Below are 24,449 nucleotides of genomic sequence, written 5' to 3' on the forward strand. Positions count from 1 at the left end.
CCTGGTGACAAGGGAATTGGAGGATGGATTCAGGAGCATCTTTGGGAAGAAGGCGATGCTGCTTCATGGAGGTCTGCCTGCCACAAAGGCCCTCCCTCTCAGAGGAAGGACTTAGCCAGTCTTTCATCTCTAGAATTTCATCTTAGGTTCTGGTTCTCCAACTAGCACTCATCCCAACATCTTATGAGTAGTTTTAAATATAAAAAAGAAAACCACTCCCTCTTCACATGCATAAATTTAATAACATGAAAGCTATGGCAAAGAGGCAGAAACACTAAACTCGGCACCCCTTTTCCTCTCGAGTATCAGCGTGGGCAATTATCTCTTCGGAAATTAAGTAGAGGAAGGGCCAAGTCTGATAAGAGAAACCCAACAACTGCCAAAACATCAACGGAATATTTGTGAATTCCCTTCTCCCCGTGGCCCAGTGGCTCCTGAGTGTCCATATCTTGGAGTACTTTTGGCTGGTGCTTCAAGAACAGACCGCCGAACTGGCCTCCTCACTTCCCCGAAGGAATTCGTACAGAAGACTATGGGAAAGTCTCCTCCGTAGCCTTCTTTGTTTGGAGCGATGGAAAACATGAAGAATGAAAGGCATTTTCTCATGCCCAGAGCAACACTGCAATAATAAGGATAATGACCCGAAGGCGTTTCGAATTTTGGATAGTGCTTTATACTCTTTCAAAGCATTTTCACATACATTTTTTCCAACCAACTCATACAACAACCTTTTGGTTTACAACTGAGAGAGGAGAAATCATAAGGATCTTGTCTAAGACCAGACAGCCAGGGAGCGGAACGGCGGGGCCAGCACCCAGACCGCACAATTGGTCCAGCATTTCCATCAGGTCACTAAGTAGCTCTGTATCTTATTGTCACCGTCTTCGACTTCTCCTCCTCCTCCACATGCGGGTTGCTGGTCAGTGAGCAAGGGCATCTAACTGAAGATAGAGATTTCAAAAGGAGAAGAAACACAAATCCTTCTTTGACAAGTATACACAGATATAAAAATAAATGTGGCACTCTTCTTTATTGCTTCTTTATGGATGTCTTTCCCCGATCAAAAGGCCCTGCTGGGGACAGTTCACCGACCTGCTATTTCTATGTACACATCATACTCCGTGGTAATGGCAGGGCCTTCCCACCGGGAAATTATTTGCTAAATATTTCCCACTGTCTCACAGCTTGGCCTGTCGATTTCTCCCAGACATAAAACATCTGGGCTTGGACAGCATGTTCAGAGATGTTCTCCAGATGTGGAAGAGGACAGCTGTCCTCAATGGTCTATCACAGGGCCAGCTCTGGGCATTCGTATTTCCCAAGACCCTTTTTCCAACTGGATCTCACCATAGCTTTTCTAGGACTGAAAAAATTGTCCAAGAGGTTGACCGGAGCGCTGAATACAACGCTGAGAAGGTCACGGAGAAGCAGCAGGGGCAAGCCCCCTGCAGGTGGCCTCACGCTTTGCGGTCATGTCACAGTCTTCGAGGCCCTGCTCACAAAAGGCGGCGTGGGATCCACTTTGGGATGTCTCGGTCGAGGGAAGGACTTCACGGGAAGGCTGCCATCTTCAGTGAGGGGCTCGCGCCTCTGCAGTCTGGAGGCACCCCGTGGAGCCTCCGTCCTTAGAAAACACAGCCTGCAGAAGTCCTGCTCACACCAGTACCGTCTTGTGAAGAGTCACGGGCTCCGACTGCTTACTTGGGGAGGTGACTGGCAGGAAAGCCTGTTCCATGACGGGTTTAGAAAAATCTGGGAAAATACTCTGCTGTCGTGCAAACTTCTGAAAAATCAAATCAAATACGAGATAAGTTGAGAAGTGAATAACAAAAAAATGCATCAGTCGTCAGCTGGATTTAACATTCACTAGCTCCTCTGGGAGCCCTTGTGACACTGGCTGCCTGACTCACTCACAGTGGCTTTGCACTATTTCTCTGGCACCTCCACATGTCAACCAGGAGTTACAGACGGGGGCCATTTCAAGACCCGACTGTGAAGAGATCTGTACGGAAAATCAGTGCCCATGGAAATGGGCATTTGCCAACAAAAAACTCAAGTCATTTATTTTTAAAATGTACCATGAGGTAATTCTAATTATATTCTTATATGCAAATAACTCTAAAGAACAAGCTGTAAGTTTCTTACGGTGTCCTTGAGGGAAGGACATAGGGCTTACGCCTCTTTACACTCCCTCCAGTGCCTAGCATAATGCCTTGTACACAGCAGGTGCTCACTGGAGCTTTCCGACGGACTGACTGATGTCTAAAAGGGGAACCAGAGAGATGAGTGTTTGGCTAGAGAGCCAAGGAAGTGAACAGAAGGGCCCCGTGAGCGACAAAAACCAGCCCTTGAACCGCTCCTGGGTGACCCTTGTTCTGGTCCCCGAGTAGCCAGCACTCCTTGACTCTGAGACCTATGGGACTGACCGCTTCCTAGTGGGTCAGGCCCAGAGCTGGCCCTGCTACCCCACGACCACTGGCAACCCAGGTGGGCAGCCTGCAGAAAGAGGCAGGGAGGGGTGTAGGCTGGAGTCTGTCACCGACACTCAAGGGCGTGTCAAAGACGCCCAAGTGCCGGCCAGTCCTCCACCGCCCCAGGCCACCCTCTGTGTGCTTCTGGCTTCTCAGGGTTAATTCTTAAAAAGTGGTGGAAGTACCAAAATTGTAAGAGGGAACCTCCAAGAGAAAAGAGTTCATGGGCAGGTGAAGGAGGCTGGTCTGTCCCGGGGTGGCTGGGCTGGCTCCCCTGCCTACAGGAAGGACCCTGCTCGCCCCGCAGGGTGGACGAGCAGGCTTCCATTTTCTACCACCATAACTATAAGGCCTGCTGGTGCTTTAGTTGATCCGTCAGCATTTCACAAACTTCCTTCACCCATTTGCCTTCATTTTGTCTTCCCGGAGCTCTGTGCGGAGCCACCAGATGGAGGACAAGCTGGGAGCTTCCTGCAGGGAGACCCCCAGTCTGGGGTGTGGCCAGGGCTCTGAGAGTACAACTCTCCCTGTTGTTCAGTGACGCACACCATCTACAAAACGCACCCGGGTTGGTGCCCCAGGAGATCTTTTCATCATAAGAGATGTTCTAAAAAGATACTCACGCAAGTGAAAATGATGAGTGTTAAGTAGAAAATGACCAGAGTCAACAGCAGTACAATCTCAGCTCTGTATTTCTTAAAAGTCTCTTCTCTGCGTCCCTGAGAGCATCCTTTAAAAAGAAATAAGTAAAATATGAAGGAAGCCATTTAACAGGACTTTTCTACCATAATTTTTTCTAAAAAGCTAAGAATGCTTGGTTCTGGCTCTTTTAAGGCCCCCTCATCTCCCATTCCCACCCTCACACGTGTGCCGCTGGGCACGGCGCTGACAGCAGTGATGGTGGCAGCAGCCGGGGCTCACTCTTGCTCTGGGCCCGGCTGCGTGCAAAGGGCACCCTGCTATTACTGAATAAAGGGACATCTTTGGAAAATCATGAAGGTTCCTCCAACAAGGCCAGCAGAAAAGGGGGCGCTTTGGAACAGCTCCCTGTGGGGTCATTAAAGGCTGCGGCCACAGCGCTAGAAAGGGCAAGTGCGGGAGGAGCGAGGCCCTCAGCCCAGGGTGAGACATCACAGGGACAGCCTCTCCCCACTCAGGCACGACACCCAACGTGTGCGTTGGGGTAACAAGGGCCCCAGGTGGGAGCAGACGGCGTGCATTTGATCAAAGAGGATTCCATCCCCAGGGCCACAGATGGGCCTCCAGAGAGCTGTTGGCCCTGAAACTGGATTCAAAATTTTGTGCAATGGTCTAGGGATGGATTCTCATGGATGTCTGTGACCTCAGAAGAGAAAGGCTGACAGCCGCTGTCCTAATGGTGCTCACATTTATCGAGCACTCTGTCCTGAGCATTTCAGTGCAATATCTCATTCCACCTCCACAACAGGCCTGTGCTGTAAACCTTATCATCCCCATTTTAGAGATGGGAAAACTGAGGCTGAGAGTCAATCAGAGATTTGCCCAAGGTCACACATTAACGAGCAGCTGAGCTGCTATCTGAACCAGATCCAAGCGACCCTAGTAGGACCAGTTAACTTGCAGGCAACACTGCCTTCCAAGAGGAAAAGAAAGCCAAGCAGGTGTTTTCTGTTCATTTCCTCTCTGTTCCCTGCAGGACATGCTGACCCTCCCCGCTCTTCCTGCCAGGTGGTTCTCATTTCTTATTCGAGTGAATAAAATTCATTGAGGGCCTACTGTGTGCCAGGAGACAGCAGAGAACAAAGCAGGGAGTGGATCGCGTCAGGTGTGGTAAGTGCCACAGAGCAAGACAAACAGAGCAGCATAAAGGGCGAGAGCCTGGAACGGGTGTAGTGTGTGTGTGTGTGTGTGTGTGTAACAGTGAACCCAATCCAAACACTGACCCCTCACTAGCAACTGTGTTCTTGTCAGTGCAGGACTATTATCTTGACTCCTGTCAGCTATTTCGTGGAAGGAGAAAGTAGCTATCGTACAAAGTCAGGGACTCTGTAACAACACGTCTGTCATTTCCAGCCTTAGCCACTAACGAGAGTTGGGCAGAAGCCCAAGGCAAGGCGGATTTTAAGCTACATAAAGAAACGTTATGGAAAAAAATCCAAGGAGATAATCCTTGTCTTGACACTCAATTCTTGGTCTGACTACATAGAGCAAAAATGTGCATCCTGTCCCAGGAACATTATCTTCTCCCTGTGCCCTTTTTCTTTGGCCTGAGTTGAGGTTTGGGGAACTCGATCACTGTAAAGTGGAAAGGAAGTGTGGTTCTCATGCTAAAAAGGTGGAAACATGGAGCCGCTCCCTTCAGCATAGTGAGAAAGCTGAGTGGAATAAGACACAGTTATCCGATATATTCAGGACTATACAGTTTCTCTGTCTCCCCAAAATTAGACTTGGATACATCCTACTGGCTCCAAAGGTCTCTTATACAAATAAACAACATCCAGATTTAGTTGTTAGAGTACATTTGGCAACCGCCCCATAGATCCGTCCTTATTTAAACAAAGAAAAAGAAAAAAGAGAGCAGAGAAACTTATGACATCCTTTGCAGCAGAATTTAGCTTTTAGCCACAGATGTGATCTAAAGCTGCCGAATTAAACTCCGATTGAGATCAGTTTTAGGGCCTACAGGAGGCGCACACACACTCTGTAAGACAAAAACAGATGCAGTGATCACCCCACCTGTCACTTTCAAGATCACAGTGCCACTGAGGTTTCTCTGTCCTTCCGGATCCTCCAGGGTGCACCTGTAGGTCCCCGAGCTGCAGCTGGTAGTGTTTCGGATCTTCAGGGAGTATGGCCTTTCACCGGGAGCCTCTGAAGTGCTGTTCCGGTGATAGGACTGCAGGTCTTCCTGGGGCACCTCCAGCCTCTCTGCACCGCTGACTGTAAGCTGTGAAAAAGGAATCGCATCGCATGACGCTCTAGACGGAACCTGCGAGCACTGGGCCCCACATCAAGGTCTTACCTGCTGTTTTCATACAACCCAGCCTTGGCTAACTGTTTAAAACCAGATATTGTGTCTGTGTGTGACCTTTGGGGGAGGAGGAGACAACCTAGGAGGACTCTTTAAGGCGCTGTCTTTTTTGGGAAGAAGATCTGCTTTTGAAGACTCTTTGTATCCCAATTTCTGCTCGACTCGAAGGGGAGAGTGTTCCTGCTGGCAGCGGCGGTGCGTCACTGATGACTATGTGATGAAGGGGGTGAATCCCTCTGAATCACGCTCTGTTGTTGGCTGTTCTCTACTAAATGCTCTCTTTGTTTTTTTGTCAGATACCAACTCACCCACTAACTGATTCTTATTTTTGTGGCCCAGCCTTTTATGGGGAAATGTTCCTAGATCGGGTCAGGTCATTGCCAGACAACCCAACAAAAAACACAGAGATGCAGAGCAGCACTGCCGCCTGCAAGCAGCCCCCTTGCTCTCCCAAGACTGTGCCCCTGTGCTCACCCACGACCTCGCAGGATGGACCACACTCACTCTCTCTGCCGAGGCAGGGAGACAGCTGGCCATGGCACCCCTTCATGTGGAGCAGAGACTTCCCATGTCAGGTCATTTGCTGGTCACATCGAGATCCACATGGAGAGACAGATACAGCTTAAGTCACTGTACCCAGGATGGACCAGCCTGACTGGGGTAGATGCCAGATTTAGCCAAACTAACCTGGCTGGTTTTCTTTCCCTGAACTATCTTTGCGATTAAATTGGTGGGGTCTTCCCACCATCTCCTACTTCCAAGACTAGGCACACACCACGATCACCATCAATTCTCTTTTTCCCCAGATATATTTTCAACTTGCCCACGGAGCCGCCACTGAAATGTTTGAAAGCTTCGAAAATCGATTTACACAAACAGTGAAGCCCATCCCCGTTTTCAGGGCTCGAGGGCAGCCCCGAGCCCTTTGCCGGGTGGGAGTCTGGGATTTGGTGGCATTCCTTCCCTGTCCCCAGCATTGTGCCAGCACCAAAGAGCCACCAGAGGAGAAGACACTGCAGTCAGCAGGCTTTGCTGCCGCCACCTTTGCCCCCAGCACCTACCAGTGTTTAGTCTGTTCTGGGAGCACCCTACGACTCCTCCCCTACTTTTCAAAAGGGAGTCAGCACAGGGAAATCCTTAACCAAGGAATGAGGGGAGCACCTAGTGAAAGGCGGGCAGGGAGGCAGCGCAGGAAAGAAAACGTACAGACACGCCCAGACACAGCCCCTCGCCGGCTTCCGCTTCATCTGAGAAGTGCGGGTCGCACCACCAGGTCCGCGGGAAGCTCGGATTCCGGCTTCCACGGCCTCGGCTCCGGTTAGCATTCCCGTGGCCTGGGCTGCAGAGACATCTGGTGGCAGATTTATCGCTCCTGCAGGAAGGCCTGCTTCATTCACTCCTAGCACCCGGGTGAGATTAATAGCTTTACTCAGGCCGAGTCTATAAACATAAATCCCATTTCTTGATGGTCCTTCTTGTGTTGAAAGGTTCCTTCCTAAATAATAATCCTAAATAATCTACAGACGGGGGCATTTAGCTGTTCAAAACTGAAGCAAAAAAACAAACAAAAAAGGAGGTGTGGTCAAGGAATCTCGGGCATCCAACTGATTTAGCCCAGTTTTTTCCTTTTCAAGCCTAATTAAACCACTAATTTCAGCCTTATCACGTACGCGCATCTCTCCGCTTCTCCGCTGCCCAGCAGAAGTGCTCCCTCCTACCAGAGCTTTCAATGGGTCAGGTGCCCAATACTACCCAGGGCCAATCTCTTCCAAGATTCCTTCCCAGCCTCACCAAGGCCAGTTTGAACTAGTTCACTCCGCTTAATCTCTGCAGTCCCCACGATGCTATCTCCTCCTGCTTTTTCTTTTCTCAATTCACCTCCAAGTGTGTTCAACTCAGATTTTATTAGGTTTCACTGGAACTCGGTTTTGCTAGAAACCCCTGCGTTTGAAAAGATGAAAACGTGGCTGTCACAGTCATCTTGAGATTATCTACCTCTGCTTTCTCCTTGAGGGTCTTCCTTCCCATCCAGTGACCCCTCCCTCAAATCAAAAAGGCCTGTCTGAAAGTCAAGATCAACATCAAGGCCCCCACCCGGAGCTGGCGGGGATATAAACTGTTTGCTTATTTACGTAAAGATGGCCCCATCAACACGCTGGCTGCGGGGGACCACTGAAGCCAGTACGTGGCGGTAGTCAGAACTGGCTGGCAGTGGCCTTCTGCCTATTTGCAAGAGAGAATTCATTTTAAAAACCAGCAGCAACAACAAAAAGTAGCTTACGGGATGGTCAGAGTCCCATGGGCCTCTGGCAAAGCCTCCAGCAAGCCTCTGGTTATTTTCAAGTGGCAAAGCAAAGGCAGGGTGAGATCAGGAGAATGAAAGCAAGAAGGCGTAGGGGAAAGTCAAGACAAAGGACCCCAAAGCAGCCTGCAGAGTTCTGACTTGCTGAACCACCCCAGGCAGCAGTGGGATTATGGCAAAGTATCTCAACTCTCATGAGGTCGTCTTCCCATGGCCCCTTCTTGGGTCTTCCTGAAAGACCCTGAGAATGGAGACAAGCGCTGGCTTCACCTGCGAACTCTTTCCAGAGTAATGACCAGCTGTCTGTGCCTGATAACTCACTGTGACAAGAGGAACCTTCTGTCAATCACACAGTGCGCAGGGAAACAGATCAGAACCCCCCCCCCCAGCTTCAAGCTGTAGGTGTGGACAATGCCTGTTCCCACTTCCTTTTGCCATGTTAAGAAACACCTTCTCGTGGGACGCCATATGGACGGCCACAAAAATCGCTGTAGTTTTTATGCTAATGCACGTGCTTAAATTGGGAGTGGGGCACCTGCAGGACCAAGAGGCTTTTTATGCCACAGTTCAAATCATCATCTTCAGCGGTGAGGCCAAGGCCGGGGCCCAAGCAGCACCGTTCTAGAGCCGGAGAATTTTAGGGGGAGGAACAGAATAACAGCAAACCGGCCATCCTCAACTTCGCTTTATTTTATGAGTTCTCATAAACATTTGAGCTGGCTGAAAATCAACCACTGGCAAGAATGACTCTTTAAACACTCCAAATCTAAAAGTGTTTCATTGCCTCTCTGCAGAAGCATTTTAGGAAATAGTAATTTATCACAAAAAGAACCCTTGGATTCATTCAGAGCCAAGTGTAACTGATGGGAACTATTTAACGCACGCTTTGCAACGCTAATACTGTTGTGGGCTAGACCACCGCACCATTTGGGCAAATTAATTCCTCAAAACACTCATCCCAATTACGTTTTTAAAATCCACATCCTGTGCATTAACTCTTATGCTGACACATTGTCTTTCTGATTGAATTACAAAAGGGCAAAATATAAGACATCTCATTTTCAGAAAGCCTTCAGACTTTCGACTTGTCTCAAGGCCTCCAATTTGACTAAATAATTTAAATACCACATTTCTTCTCTAAGATGGAGACCTGACTTTAAGGAAACCACAAGCCCTAAATTAAAATAAATTCTCTTTAATTTCCTGAATACTAAATCAAGCAAACACAAAGACCAATTTTAAGGGCATGTGAATTAAATAAAAATTTTTTTTTAATGGAGGAAAAATTTGAACTAGAGAGAAAGAAATCAAATAAATAACAAAATATGGCTGAAATTAAACCAACAGTTCAGTCAAAAACCCTATTGTGAAAAGAGATTCTTTTAAAAGTTTGCATAATTTTATCCAAATATATACACGCTAACTTCCTAGATTAGCATATTTGGTTGTAAACGGATGACAGCTCCATCACTACAACAAAGAAGTTTGATTTCACTACCTTAAAACCCAAATTTATTAACGAGATCTATTAAGAATGTGATAGGACAGTAAAAGAAAAGAAAGAGATTTTTGGAGGAGGGGAAATGTATGCACTTATATATGCATATAAATATTTAATCCAATAATTTAATTAAGCATATTTAAAAGAATGGACTTTAAGTATTTAAAGGTGGCATTAAATTAATCTGATATATTCCAATCACATCAAACCGCTTTTTTTTATTGCATTTCTCATGCACTAACGTTCATGTACCTTGGTTTCTAACTCAATTAAAGTGCCAATATCATCCCCATTCATCATAAAAACAGCTCTTTATAACGTGCAAAATAGTTTGGCTCAGAGGTTGATGTCATAATGAGGGTAGAATGTATGAGCATTAACATCGTTTTTTTCCTAAGTGTAGTTTTATTGGAAAAATCATTTTCCACTTTGAAATTTACTGGGTCTAACAGATAGAGTTGGATTTATGGCTGTTAACAGAGTTATGAGTGTGGCAGAGGCAATGTAATTAAGAGCGTAGGCTTTGGAGCAGGACAGATCTGGAAACAAACCCCAGCCCTACCACGGGCTGCTCTTGGTCAACGGACTGTCCAGCTCTCAGGCTTGTGTGCTCCACAACCACATGGGTGGAAGTCCTTCTCTGTCGGTGAGCTGGGTCACTGTTGGAAATCACTTCACCTCTGACTCTGATTTCCTCATCTGCAACCACCTTACGTAGCTCATGGGCTTATGTTAAGAATCAAATGAGCAAACAGGTAATAGTGCTTTATCATCAGGAACGCTGGTGACAGAAATCGCTGTTGTATCTGTTAGCTTTCCACTCCATCCCCCGCACCCCCCCATTCAGCCTTTCCTTCCTGCCGATCCGTCTGGTCTCCTCTCCGGCAAAGCTGTTCTAGAAGTCCCAATCTCTGTTCTAGGGAGACATTGTTCTCCTACCCACAAAGTCTCCAAAATAGCCACAACATTCTGAGTTTTCTAAGGCACCATCATAATTGGCAAAAAGCCCTTTGGAACCGGGGTGTGAAGGCAACCTTAGACCACCCTTGTTCATATCAATCGTCCTTCCTCCATAAGCTTCCTGTGGGCTGCTGGACCTGGAAGGGGCACCCTCATGAGCTCTGAGTTCACAGCCTTTAGAGGACACTACTTGACTCAGGCACACTTGACTCAGGCCTGACCTCCGTGACCCAAGAGACTGGTTCTGATGGGCACGTGACCCAGTCAAAGCCACTGAAGTATAATCAGACATTTGTTGAGGCAGAAGAGATACAATCCTTCCCTCTGCACTTGATCCTGCTAGGACAGGCAAGTCTACAGTCGTTGGCTCCTGTGTCACTGCCACATGGAGGAAACGAAAGTTGAGAGACAGAAAGACCTCAAGCCCTGAGGATACTCAGGGACCTCCAGATCTAGCTGCACCACAAACTGCGTGGCTTAAAGCAACAGAAATGTATTCTCTCCTAGTTTGGAGGCCAAAAGTCCGACATCAGGGGGTCGGCCGGGCCATGCTCCCTCCCAAGGCTCTGGGGGCGGAATCTGTTCCATGCCTTGCTCCTAGCTTCTGGTCTTGCCGGAAGCTGGCACCCCTGGGCTGGTGGGCGTTTCGCTCCAATCTCTGCCTCCATCTTCACGTGGCATCCCCCTGTGGGTCTGTATCTGTGTCTCTGTTTTCTCTTCTTAGAAGGACACCAGTCTTCATCTCAGGGCCCACTCTAATCAAGTGTGACCTCACTTTAACTTGACTACATCTGGAAAGACCCTATTTCCAAATAAGGTCACACTCACTAGCAGCAGGGGTGAGGACTGAGACAGATCTTTCTGTGGGACACGATTAAACCACAACACCAGCCATAACTGAAGTATGAACGGTATTTTGATTTTTTTAATGTTTATTTCAATTATATAGACCAAGATGCTGCCTTTCTCTTAAGCTAGTTTTGATTGGATTATATCGGATCACAAACCTTCCGACATAAAGATTCCTAACTGAACAGGGCCCTACTGCATGAATAAACGTGGCACAGCGCAGATGGTCTCCACGCGGCCCCGGCCCCTAGGCCAGTCCTGCTTTGTCCCTCAGGCTCACGTGCCTCCCAGGCTGCAGGGAAGGAGACACCAGGGCCTGATGAGACTCAGAACCTTTGTTCTCCAGAACTGACCCAGTGAGTCTGGTCCACGGCGAACATGAACTGTCTATGGCCACTAGCATCTGTCTTTTCCCAGAGGTTTTCCCCATCTGGACCAGTAATCCTGGAAACTGCCGGCTCTTCTGGAAACTCTCTCCTCTTGGAGAATTGGGACAAGAAAGTGCAGCACACGAGTCAGTGTGCCACAGAAGCGTCAAGTAATCTGCGCCGCCTTGGGCTCCTAAGCCCACACCAGAACTACACGACACATACAGAAACTTTACCCAAGGACACCCCAGTGCAAAAACAAAAATCAGAAACACGCTTCTGGGTGTAAAGAGCCTTAGGGAAGCGCTTTAGTCCAGTTCCGTTTTGAGCTAAAGACTGCTGGTAGAAAATCTGGGGTTATCCCAAGAGTAGCCAGGAAGGACTTATGGAAACAATTTTAGATGGAGGAAGCCCTTTTTAGGTAAAGAATCACTTTTTAGTCCTGGCCTACATAAAAACTTTCCTTATGTCACAGAGACCTTCTTTTAACTTCCTCTTCTTTGTGCAGTGACATAACCAAGTACAGAACTAAGATAACCTAGTCCTCATGTGATTTGGGTTCCCCCTTTTATTTATGGAAAACAAGTGGTTGCAGTTTTTTCTACTTAACTCTCAGCGGCCTTTTTCCTCCCTACCCTCTTCCAAGCTGAAAGATTTTAGCAACTTTGCTCTGTCTCGTCATTGTCCAGAAGTCTCAATGACCCACCGTTCTCATCTCAGCCACTTCTCTAGCCCCCTCCGAGGCAGCCGCTTTCGGCTCAGGACCGCGTGGACAACAAAACAAGTGACCAAGAGAGAGGGGGAGGTAAAAGCCATGCACGTGTTCCAGTCTTACTGTGTTAACCTGGAGTGAGTTCTAGCTGGTGGGAGCCTAAAGCCTCCCTCGGAGACTCATCTTCTAGGAGGAATTAGGCTCTGTTTTTCACCACAAGAAATATGCTTTCCTTCTGACATATTTTTCATTATGTTGTCCTCTTTGCTGAAAAACTTTCAAAGACTCCTTGCTGCCCCAAGGATCAAGTTCAAGCCCTTACGGTTGGGCTTTCAAGGTCCTTCACCACCTGTTCCCAGCCTGTTTTCCGGCATCACCTCTCGGTCCTCGGCTGTATAATTCTCCCTTCTAGAGTACTGGTTACCCACCACTTCCCCAAAGCGCCTGTAGATTCCTGTGTCCATCTTTGCTCACAGTGGTCCTCTGGCAAAAGTTCTGTGTTGCTCTTGGGATGGTCATTGCCAGGCTCGGGACTTGGCCCACATTTGGGACACAGAAATATCTACAAAATGATGTAAAGGCAAATATGAAAGACATCTGAAAACTAACTTTATGTCTTTCATAGTCTGACCTAAAAATTATTCAACCAGGTCCAGTAGTATAGGTGCCAGTGGGGATGGTATGATTCTTCCTTGATGCTAACACGCACATTGTTTTCACATTTCAGTGTTTCAGTGCTTCTATATTTAATGTAGAGATGTTTCTTTTTTCTCCCCAAACATCTTAAATCTATCTTACAACAGACGGCACTCTAGAATCAGGTGAGGGGCAGTCATCACCTCCTTCATGGGTCCATCAGGGTTGGTGGCTGTACAGAAGACACCTGCCCAGGCCACTCGTCAACCCTAGCCCCTCCCAAGGCTCTCTGCTCTCCTCGGTGACCCTTTGCTCTGTGGCTCATTATTACACAAGACGGCAGAGACAGAAACTATGACTGCTGAATAGGAGATGAGCAACATACAAGGAAGTCAGCTCACAAGGAATTAACAACAAGCAATATCTGTGCGGCAACTACCCTGGGACTTTTGAAGTAGCTTCAAAAGTAGCTGCAAGCCACTAACCTGCTCTCCAACAGTCCCCTTAATCCCCGGGGACAGCCCAGGACCTGCCACAGCTGTGGTTCTTCTAAATATTATAAAGTTCAAGTCTGCTCTGTTCTCTGAAATCACAGTCTTACTTCCCCTTTCTCCCTTCCTTTGGAAATCATCTAAAAGGGGACTTGTCTTGTGACGCATCTCTGTCCTCACCCCCGCAGTGTCACCCAGAGATGACAGTATATATCCTCTTTCGTTATGCATCAACCTAGGTGGCAAGGGCTCTTAGCACAGTACAAGATGGTACTACGTCTCCCTCGTAAATAACCACTCACTATTATCAGTGGTGAACTTCAACCACATCCAAACACTCCATCCACCCAGTGTCATCCTCTCCCTCCAAACCTACTGCAGCCGGGTTAAACAGAGTGTGAACCCAGTGATGCTCTGCGTGAAGCTCAGGTGCAGCCCTTCAATGGATGGTCTCACTCCTGGCAGACACAGGACTGTGTTAGGACCGTCTTAGGCTAGAATCTAACCCAAGGTCACAGCCAATGGAAGGAGAGGGCTGGACCAAAGTCTATTTGCTTCAAAATATCTCAAAATACTCCCCCAACACCCACAGTCTATTCACAGTCTTAATAGCTAAATTTGATGGATATAGTGCATTAACTTTTCTATTTCTTCCCAATCATTCATTCTGCCTTAAAAGGTCCCGAATAGGAAGGGATGAGCAGAGGCCCCATTCCTGGACCCCGGTTGGGAGGGCATTAGTCCACAGGAAAGAAGAAGGGCTAACAGGAATTGGGCCATCTCTGCCCACTCTTGGTTCTGCCTTTGACCTCCTGTGCATGTCTAGAGTAAGCCCCCTCCGGTCCCCTCTCACTGTACCTTTAAAACAGAGAGAATGCAATGGACACTGCTTCTTCCCGATTCACCCTAGTGTTACAAACACTAATTGGACACCGTCTGCTTTGAGTCTTTTGGCAAAAGGCACATGATAAGAAACACATGGTTTACATGGGTTCTTTTGTTAATCACGAGTAATCAGTGCCAACTGGACAGTGGCGAGATGCTCCATAGTGCTGGAGAACGAAGTGGTACATGGATTTTTAAATTGTGAGTCATTATGACCGTAATTGTGACATGCAGAAGGCCTGCAAGGATGCGATTCGATCTGGCAGACAGTGAAAATCGCACACTGCAAGGGACTCTCTGCTTCACTTGTCCAGCACGCAGCCCACAACCGTGCAAAGTGGTTTTACAAACCAGCCTAGTGACGCTGCAGCCAGGCTGGCTGTGGTCACCAGGCTTAAACTCCCCACTTAACAGCCACCTCTCCGCTTCACCGCAACATTTTACAAGAAAGGTGTGAGGGAAGATGACAAGATGCCTGATCTTCTGTAACACGAGGTATTTCAGTGTTTCACACTGGCCTTACTTTCAGAACACTCTATCCATTTTTGTTCTACAAGGATGATTGATGCAAAAGTATAGTTACTGGGCTGGAAAATGACAATTATCTGCAGAATGTGCTGAGATCTGCTAAGAAGGACTTGAAAAACAAAGCATATCACTTTCAAGGTATCTGATTAGTTTACTGGCACTGCACAGCTCTCCTGTCCAGCACTGCTCAATCGCCGTTTCCTTCTTAAAAAAATAACTAGGGTATGATTTTTCAATGACCCTATTCCAGGGACCAACAGAAAAAAAAAAGAGAGAGAGAGAGAGAGAATCCCAACAGCCCACTGTCTTTTTTCTTAACAGAGTTTGGAGAGACCTTCTTGGTAAAGATTGCAAGAACTGTGTCCAACAAACAAGCACATACACTATACAGTTACATCATCAGCTGACAGCCAAGGAAACGCCAAAGGTTAATTGCCCTGGTTTACTGCATCATTCCAAACGACCTTGTGCAAGAAGATTTAACTTGACAACTGTTTGAACTTTACAGTCTGAAATTTCATCTATTCCTTTCATAAGTACTTTTTAATTACTCCCCTGGGGATATTAATATTATTTTCCTTTTTTTTTTAATTACTCTCTGGAAGGGATCATGGTTTCATGTTTTTCCCTCTCTTTTAGATAATGAAGTCCGTGCCTGGCTAGCCCAAAGACACTTTCATTTTCTTTACTTCAAGTAATTAAGGCAGAAAACAGAAATAACAAGATAGACCTCTAAGAACTGAAGCTGTAGAGTGAGACTACTTGGTTCAACTCCTAACTCACCCGTTTAGCCAGCTGCGTAACAGTGAACAGATTATTTCACTCCCTAAGGCTCAGTTTCCTCGCCTGTAATGTAGAAACAGTCATAGTACTGACCTCTAAGTCCACTGGAAGGTTTGAAACAGCTAATGCATGTAGATATTAAGCTCCTAGCTTGGGAGATGGTGAGTACTCAAATAATATTGGTCTTACAATATTTTTGTTTAAATACTATTGTTTTCACAAGGGGACAATTTTGGAACTTCTGTGTTCTCTGATCCCACAGTGAATAAGGTGGAAATGAAGTAGCAATAATAACAAATCTACTTTCATACACAGCACAGTGCCCCCAGGCTCCAGGACCACTGCCACTGTGCATAATCACAAAACACCAGCCTGAATTCACTGAGTGCCTTCAAAATTAACAGGGTGAACACTGGGGTGCCATGCATGGTACACAAAGGCAGTGGTGCCGCACTGTCCTTGGAGTGGGTTGGGAGCGGTACTGACAATCTGGTTGCAAAAGAAGACACACACATACAGACACATACAAAGAGAGAATGCTCCTGTGCTGCCTTGTTGAACGGCCAGATAGTTGTGCGGGTTCTTACAGCATTTTTTATGGTGGCCAGAAGAAAACCCAGCATTCGGGGGAGAGCTACAAACACACAGAGATTTCCTGCCAGGTGAGATGACAAATCAGTGGGAGCCACAGAGTAAGGCTGAGATACCACATTTACTGGGCTCCACCCGGAGGTGCCACTGTGGCACTAACCTCATGAAAGGGAGTGAACAAAAAAACCAGTGGCTGCTCGGCTTTGTCAATGCCACCAAAATCGCAATCTTAGAATCTGAACAGGTTCCAGGTGACAGGAAACCTTAAAAAAAAGCCTCAATCTTACTCAGTCCTCTGAAAGCAGGGACAGTGACACTGCTCTTACATGCAGGGACCCCTCTCATGCACCATCCCAGGCGCCCTCCTTGCTGGACCTCTCAGGACGGCCCGAGGGAGGAGCAGCCAGGGGCAGGGGAGGACAGGGGAGGACGCCAAGGGTGCACCAGAAAAAGGTTGGTTGATAGATAACTACCACCTAAGAAACACTTGTCTCACTCCTTCTTCTCAAACTGCCCACTCTCCCTTCCCCAAATGTATGAGCATCCCCGTCACAAAATACCAGAAATCAGAAAGCCGGGGACACTCCTCGCGTCCAATGTCAAATCCACCCTAGCTGCTTTCTCCCTGGCCCGCTGGCCACAACCACAGGTGGCCTCCGGAATTTATCCCAATAAGAGGTTCTCTGCTCTTCCAAAACGTCTTATTTGGCTCATTCATCTCAGGCCACCTTTAGAGGCAAGGAGAGGAATGAGGTCCCCGCGGGAATGAAATCTAAGTCAGCCGGCACCTGGATGCGGATGGGCTCGTGGCGGGGATGGAAGAGGCGTGTGGGGAGACCCGGGGACCGAGTTCAGCTACGGGAGACGCCTCCGCCTCCCAACCACAGAGGGTCGCCAGCCCAAGGAAGGCGGTTCCCCTGCCTCCAATGAAACCACCAAAACCTCACCCGCCGGCCTCGCCGCGCTTACCTTGGCCCAGGAGACCGCGTAGGGGACCTGCGGGTCCCAGTGGGCAGTGCAGGGCAAGTCCACATCCTCCGAACAGGCCACCTTCACCTCCCGCGCCGCGGGCGCCAGGCTGCAGGCTGCAAGAGGGAGAGAGAGCGGCGTGAGCTAGCGAGAAAAGGGGGTGTCGCGGCGGGGCGGGCGGGGGGCGCCGGGCGTCCTCGGGCCCTACCGCAGCTCAGGAGCAGGAGCTGGAGGCCGCGCGCCATGGCTGGGGCTGCCGCCTGGGGCAGCCGCGCCGCGCCTCCTCTTGTACCCGTGCGCACCGGGACTTCCCCGGGCGCTGGTCCCGGGGGATCCCCGCGGGCGGCGGAAGCGGCGGCGCGCCTCCCCCAACCCGCGCCACCCGGGCGCCCCCGGCCCCGCCCCCGCCGTCCCCGGCCCCGCCCCCGCCGCCCGCGCCCCAAGCCGGCGTCGCTGCTGCCGCTGCTGCCGCCGCAGCCGGGCCGCGATGACAACAATCCCCGCGGAACGCACCGCGCCCGAGGCTCGGCGAACCGCGCGCGCACGCCAGACACCGTCTCGCTGACCCGCCAAACAGCCAGGAGCCAGGCCAGCCGAGGCTGTTAGGTCCTCTGCACCGAAGCGAAACCAGATCCCGAGAGGATGGATGAGCAGCTTTCCCCATCGCCTGGCCTGCCTGTGGGGACATCACTGGGAACCCAGGTCCTCGCCCTTCTCCAGATTCTGTGATAATAAGAGCCGCTGTGCTTCCCCAAGAACCCGGCAGTTCATCATACCTGGCCCCCTGCCTTCTGGCGTTGTCCGTCCTTGTCATCCAACCTGTTTATTTCGGCAAAGGAGAACGTCTCCTATTAAAAATGAAGATTATACACACAGAAAATTTATGAGAAGGATTTTTTTTTTAATCCAGAAGAGAATAGAAATGACCTCTATCCATCCAGAAGTAACCTCTGGCAACATTTTGGTGTCTTTGCTTCAGTGCATAGATAAGTATTTTTAATGGAATACCCTATGTAATATTTCGGAACCTACTTTATTTTAGCTTAATATTTTGCAAGAGCTTCCACATCATTAAAAAAAAAATCCAACAGCATCGTTTTGATGACTGCATAATATTCCACAGCACAGTTGTACCATAAATTAAAACCAATCAGATAGCTTCAGGAAGGATTAGTCTATGGTTACTAATCTAGATAGTGTTAATACCAAGTTGTTTCTTTTATTATTGTTACTATTACAAACAGTGCTGTGATTGTTACGATGAACTTCCATGTAGATAAAACTTTGCCCTAATATGGCATCTTTTCTTAGAATGAATACCTAGAGGAAATTGTACCAGGTCAAAGGGAATTAACCGTTTTGTTAAATATTGCCAAAATTACCTCCATTGAGGCAGCCTCAATCTACACTCCCACCTGCAGTGTATTAAGTGCCTCTCTTTTGCCAGGGCAAACTGTTATCAGACCTGTCCATCTTTGTCCATTCAGGGGCTTCAAAAGAATGGCATCACAGTGACACTTGAATTTGCCCTTGGAAGTGGCTGTACCAATTGACGGTCACACTAGTTATGTGTAAGTACCTTTCCCCCCAAGCCCCCACCAAGCTAATTTTTTAATTAGGAAAAATTTTAAACATACAAAATAAGTACAGAAAATAAAAGAATCAAACACATTTGTATGCAATAGATTCTTTTTTTTTTTTTGAGTGAAGATAGATTTATTCAGAGAGATACATTGAAAGGCAAGAGAAAGGCCACGAGGTGTGGGGCTTGGGTGCTCAATAGATTCTTAAGCATCTGTCCCTTGCTAGATCCCATACCTGGACATTTAAGCTTCCTTCCAATTTTTCATGGTTATAACCAATGGTGTGGAGCTGGGGATGTTCAAACCTCCTAGCCCAGCAATCCCACCCCTTTCTTAAATATTGCCATTCTGTTCTCCAGAATGTGTGCCAATCTAATGAGTATGTAATATTAGTTCCTTTTTATTTAATTTATGTGATGTTTGATTACTAGGAGGGAGGAACATCCTTTCTTATGTTTCTAAGTCACTTGGTGTCTTCATTGTCATTGGGCCTTTTCCATTGGAGATGTTTATAAATTCTGGGCCAAATCCTTTCTCGGTTAAGTATGTGCCAAAGAGCTTCTCCAAGTCTAAGTTTCATATTTTTCACTTTATGGTACTTTAAATGTGTAAAAGGATCTTTTTTTTAATATTTTAATGTAGTCAGATTTATTGCAGTTTTTTTTGTTGTTGTTGTTCATGGTTTGTGCTTCTGGTCTTGCGGTTAAGAAATCTTTTACTACCCTGAGATCATAAAAACATTTTCTTTCATTTTCATCCAAACTTTTAAAGTCATGCTTACTCAGATGTAGGTCTTTAATCCATTTGAATATGGTTTGATGTAGGGATCTGGTTTATTTTTTCCATATGGATAACCAGTTGTTCCAGCGCTCTTGCTTAAAGTCCTTATTTCCCCACTGATTTGAAATCACATCTCTGTTAGATACAAACTTCCATATGTGTATGGACCTGTTTCTGGGCTCTATTCTGTCTCTCCCTGTGCTGATATCACTTCCTTATTGCTTAATTGAACTAGTTTTAAGTCTTGCTGTGATGAAGGAGTGAGTGAGCCCCTGATATGTTGATCTGCCTCTTCAAAACTGTCCTGGCATTCTTGTTTCTTTGCTCTTATACATATTAGAATCAACCTGTGAGCCTCAAAAAACTTCATTTGAATTTTAATAGGAACACATTCAATTCATAAATTTCAGAAAATTAACACCTTTAGAAATTGATTCTACAAATCCATCAATACTGAGTATCTTTCTATGTATTTAGGTCTTCAGGAATTTTTTTAAATTTCATACATAAACGTTTTCTACACCTTATGTTAGATTTATTACTAGGGACCTTTATATTTTGGGTTGCTATTTTCAGATGTATATTTTCTAAACGAAGTTCTTCTCATTACTCAAGGACAGTGAATAAAAATGTACTTTTGTATAGCCAGCCATCTTGCTGAACTTTATTAATGTTAACAATTTGTTCTTAGACTCTCCGTTAAAACACTTTTATAGTCATAAATTATTTAGAGGGATCCCCCCCAAAATTCCAAGTATGTGGTTTGCTTTGAATTGTTGCTGCTAATGTCTAGCAGTTGGGTATGCTCAAAATGTGGTCTATATGATTCTTTGCTGCTTACCAGGAAATGCTTTGTGACCTAATATGCGGTCTTTTGGTAAATGTGTCATGGGTTTGGGGGAAGAATGTTCATTTGCCACATGGGTTGCTGATCAGCCTTGCTCAGTGTGTTATTCAACTCTATACCCTTACTCTTTGTCACATAAACTGTCAGTTATCAAAAGAGATGTGTCCAAAAATTCCCCTGTAACTAAGAAATTGCTCATTTATCTTTGAAATTGTATCAATCTATTGCCTCATGTAACTTGATGCTATGTTTAGGTGCCTGCAAGTTATGATCTCTTCCCAGTGCATTTGTTCCTTCTTCCTCTTTCTTTAGTAATCATTTTCCCTGTAACATTCCTTTTTAACTTCAAAGACAATCTTGTTTACTCTTATTATAACCACATCACTTTCTTTGGGCTAATATTTTGCCAGTATTTTCTATATTTTTACATTCAATATTTCTTTGTATGTTCTATTTTTTTAAGTATATCATTAGATTTTTCTAATCCAACTGACTACTGACTGTCTTTTGAAGTGAGTTTGATTTTACTTTTTTTTTCTGAGTTCTGCTATTTTGAGTTTATTTCAGGCATCTTGTTCCATGCTTCAATCTTAACTTGATTTTCCTCTGCTTCTTTATTCTCTCTTACATCTATTTTATATTGATGACTCTTTTTATATTCAGTAGTGTTCTCTGCTAGTTTGAAAGCTATACAATTTCTCATCTTAAGTAATTAACCTTTATACAGCTTTAAATTTAAATTTTTCCCCCTGTGCTATACAGTACGTCATTGTTGTTTATCTATTTCATGTGTAGTAGAGTGTATCTGCTAATCCCAAACTCCTAAATTGTCCCTTCCCCCTTTCCCCTTTAGTAACTATAAATTTGTTTTCTATGTCTGCGATCCTGTTTCTGTGCTGTAAATAAGTTCATTTGTACTATTTGTTAGATTCCACATAGAAGTGGTATCGGATAGAATTTGCCTTTGTCTTCCTTACTTCACTTAGTGTGATCATCTCCCGGACCATCCATGTTGCTGCAAATGGCATTATTTCATTCTTGTTTTATGGCTAAGTCATATTCTGCTGAATACGGAAATCAAAGCCACTTTATCCAATCATCTCTCGATGGACGTTTAGTTTGCTTTCATGTCTTGGCTCTTGTAAACGTTACCCAACTTTTAATAAGCACAGTCTATCTAATAAAGTCTAAAGTTAATTAGTAATCAACACCCTTCTCCCCAAAATGCCTGACTGCCTGACTTCCGCTCATCCCCTGCCCTGCTTACACAGTACTGTAACCTAGACCTTCATTCCACCTTTCTACTCCTCAATTAGTCCTTTTTATATGATAAATATTTGTTCACATTTAACAAGTATCATGCATCCCACTGCTTCTTCTTAGGGTCAGTGTCTTCTGAAGTATAATCTTGTGTAATTCTTTCAGCAAAGATCTGTTAATGGTAAATCTTTGTTTTCATTGTCTGAAAACGTTTGTTTTGCCTATATTCCTAAATGATAATTTAGTTACAAGTAGATGGCTGTTTTCTCTTAACACTTTGAATATATGATTCCATGCTATTCCACCGTTGCTGTTGCCAAGTTCTGGACAATCTGATACTCATTCTTCTGTAGGCAACCCATCTAATTATCTGCAAGTGCTTCTAAGCTTTTGTGTTTCTGCTTGGTCTTGTTTGGGGTATGCTGTGTTGTGCTGTGTTTAGTAGAGAATTTTGTGTTATTTAACCTGCTGAAGTTCATAGCTTTCATCAGGTTCTGGAAAATTCTCACTCATTCTCTTGGAATATTCCCTCACCTCCATTCTCTCTGCTTGTTTCCTTCCTTATGTTTGTTTCAACCAGGTGCCCCCAAAAGCAGTAGTAGCCTATGACAGCATTTTATGTTTATCTCTTGGAGGGGTATGTCCTGGACCACACTAATAATTTAAATTTAAATAGCACATCCTTGTGAGGGCGATGATAAATTTTAAGGGGAGGCTTTTGTTTAAAAAACAACAGCAACAAACAACAATAAAAAGCAAGCTTCCTTGTCATTTCTCCGGGTGAGAAGGCAACTGTTTTCAGTTCATCCTTACACTGGGGGGTGGGAGGGTGCTCTCAGTTCCAACTTTCTACTCTCCTCGGGCTCAGGCTTCCTCTTGTGGGCCTGCTGGGTATTAAAGTCTAAGCTCCTTACTCCCCAGTCAGTCCTGAAGCCCAAACAACCGCTCTTTCCCACCTGCACCCCCTCCGTCCTCCTCCCCCTTCCCAGCCCAGAAGCCCCAGGTCAGCTCACGAGGCTTATGGCAGTTCTTCCAGATTGCCTGTAATCTCTTACAGGCAGGGCTAGGCACGAGCTAGGCTTATTCATTATTTCTAGAAAGTTGCCAAAGGTTGGGGGGGGTGTGTGCTGTATTACACAGAAAACTGTATTCCTGAAAATAGAACTGCCCAACCTATTATTTAAGAGTCTTAAAGTGTGACTTCACAGAAACTCCCTCTTAACCCACTGAATTACCCACGTGGGTTTTCACCTTACCAGATTCTTCCCCATCTTCTAGATAGCCCCTCATACTGAGGTATGAACACACTTCTGAGAAGGCCACGCCTTAGGAACTGCTCTCAAGCAGCACAGGCCACGTTACTGTAACAGTGAGTCTTGGACGTGGCAGTGGATGGGACAGCAACACTCCAAGTCCCACCTTGGGGTCTTCCTTCAACAAGTGAGACGAGCTCATAGATGGGCTGGAAGGAGAAAAGAAAAACGAACACGAGGAAGTGCGTGTTATCTTTCTGAAACCACTAGCTGTCACCTTCACGTGTTTACAAAGAGAAAAACCCGAAATCATCAGAAGGCGCTGTGGTTACCCGTGCTCACTGCCGCGGCGGGCAGGCGCTCACCGTGGGCCGAAAACAGAGACAACCGAGGCGCTCCCACGTCTGCTGACCCTCAGGCCCTCCCTTCTCAGGCAGCTTCACCGGGACTGAGGCTTTGCGGTCCCACGTCTCTGAGAGAACTTGCCAGCGCCGTGCCCTCACGCTGGGACTCAGACCCTGGAGAACCTGGGAGGGGTTTGGAGGCCGGGGAGGAGAAAGCACGAGGATTTACCCCAGTTCTCTTCACCTACCCCCTGGGCAGGGCTTTCTGGGGGACGGGCACGGAAGGGAGGAAGTTTTAGTGCACTCTTAAACATCACTAAGCAGCATGTAAGTTGCGCGTAGGAAAAGACTGTTCTCAAGAAGGGTCTGTGGGAGGACACTCTTTCTCCAAGGGGACCTCGCTTTGTCTCTCAACACGACACAATTTCTGTCCCCAGGGCCACGGTTGGGGGTGAGGGGTGTGCCATGCGGAGGCTGAGGGTGGTTCTACCAGGAGCGGAGGGGCTAGTGAGGACAGGATTCAGAGAAGGGGGAGGCTGGACCAGGAGAAAAGGGAAGAGGGAGTAAAACATGCCTTTGAGGGCAAGTCCTGCAGGATGGGCCAGTGAACACACTTCTGATGAAACGCTGAGCACATCACAAATATGCAAAAGCGGTTCATGATTGACAAGGAGGAGCTCATCCGATGACTGCTGCTGGCTGTCAGGGCGCAGAGCCCATGGTGGCTGGGCTGGGCACCCCTCTCTCCACCCAGACTCTTGCCTCTTGGGTTGACCCACGTGACAGAGGAGGAAGTCCTATAAAAAAAGAATGGCGGGGTTCCTCCTTTGCCCCCAGGGTGCCTCGTGAACCTCCTTTCCAGAGAAGGGTTTTTGGATGAAAAGAATGCACTTGAGCTAATCTTGCCAACAAATCTACCACAGTCTAGCCCTGCCAAGAGTCAAGGTTTGTGGCCAAGCACCTCATGACCCACAAACAGCCCTGTGAGGAGAGCTCTTATCAGCTGGCCACAGGATTTGGGAGGCCCCCCTCCCACAGCCCCGCCCTCAAGCCGATAGAACCTTCAAATACACTTTCCACCACTCAAGCTGCTCCCAGGGGCTTTGAGAACCACCGAGAGGCTGAGAGGGAAACCCAGAGCGTGGCTGTGTAAATTATGTTTTTTAATAAAATTCCCCCATTAGGTTTTTCCCTTTGGGCTACTTCTTAGTCACTGTACTTTCCAGTGATGTGCTCATTTGTTCACTTAATGAACACAATAAATAGAAAGGACTCTTATTTCTGTACTTTTCTGGCTTGCCAGCTTTTTTTCCTCTGAGAAACTAG

General features: G+C 46.7%; 1 protein-coding gene and 1 long non-coding RNA gene across 2 annotated transcripts; both read right to left on the bottom strand.

Annotated features, from left to right (window-relative positions):
* Positions 1-222: 222 nt before the first annotated feature.
* CD83 (CD83 molecule) lies at positions 223-17,445 on the bottom strand. The gene is made up of 5 exons (XM_072945641.1): positions 17,265-17,445; positions 17,057-17,172; positions 5,187-5,397; positions 3,095-3,201; positions 223-1,783 (listed from the first exon to the last, which is right to left on the bottom strand). The coding sequence occupies exons 1-5, from the start codon at positions 17,299-17,301 to the stop codon at positions 1,655-1,657; spliced, it is 600 nt and encodes a 199-aa protein (XP_072801742.1). The 5' UTR covers positions 17,302-17,445; the 3' UTR covers positions 223-1,654.
* Positions 17,446-17,542: 97 nt separating this feature from the next.
* LOC140687630 (uncharacterized) lies at positions 17,543-23,598 on the bottom strand. The gene is made up of 3 exons (XR_012062028.1): positions 23,145-23,598; positions 22,783-22,988; positions 17,543-17,904 (listed from the first exon to the last, which is right to left on the bottom strand). It is a non-coding gene; the product is annotated as an uncharacterized lncRNA (long non-coding RNA).
* Positions 23,599-24,449: the final 851 nt, after the last annotated feature.

The sequence above is a fragment of the Vicugna pacos genome, chromosome 20 (assembly GCF_048564905.1).
Source record: "Vicugna pacos chromosome 20, VicPac4, whole genome shotgun sequence".
NCBI lineage: Eukaryota > Metazoa > Chordata > Mammalia > Artiodactyla > Camelidae > Vicugna > Vicugna pacos.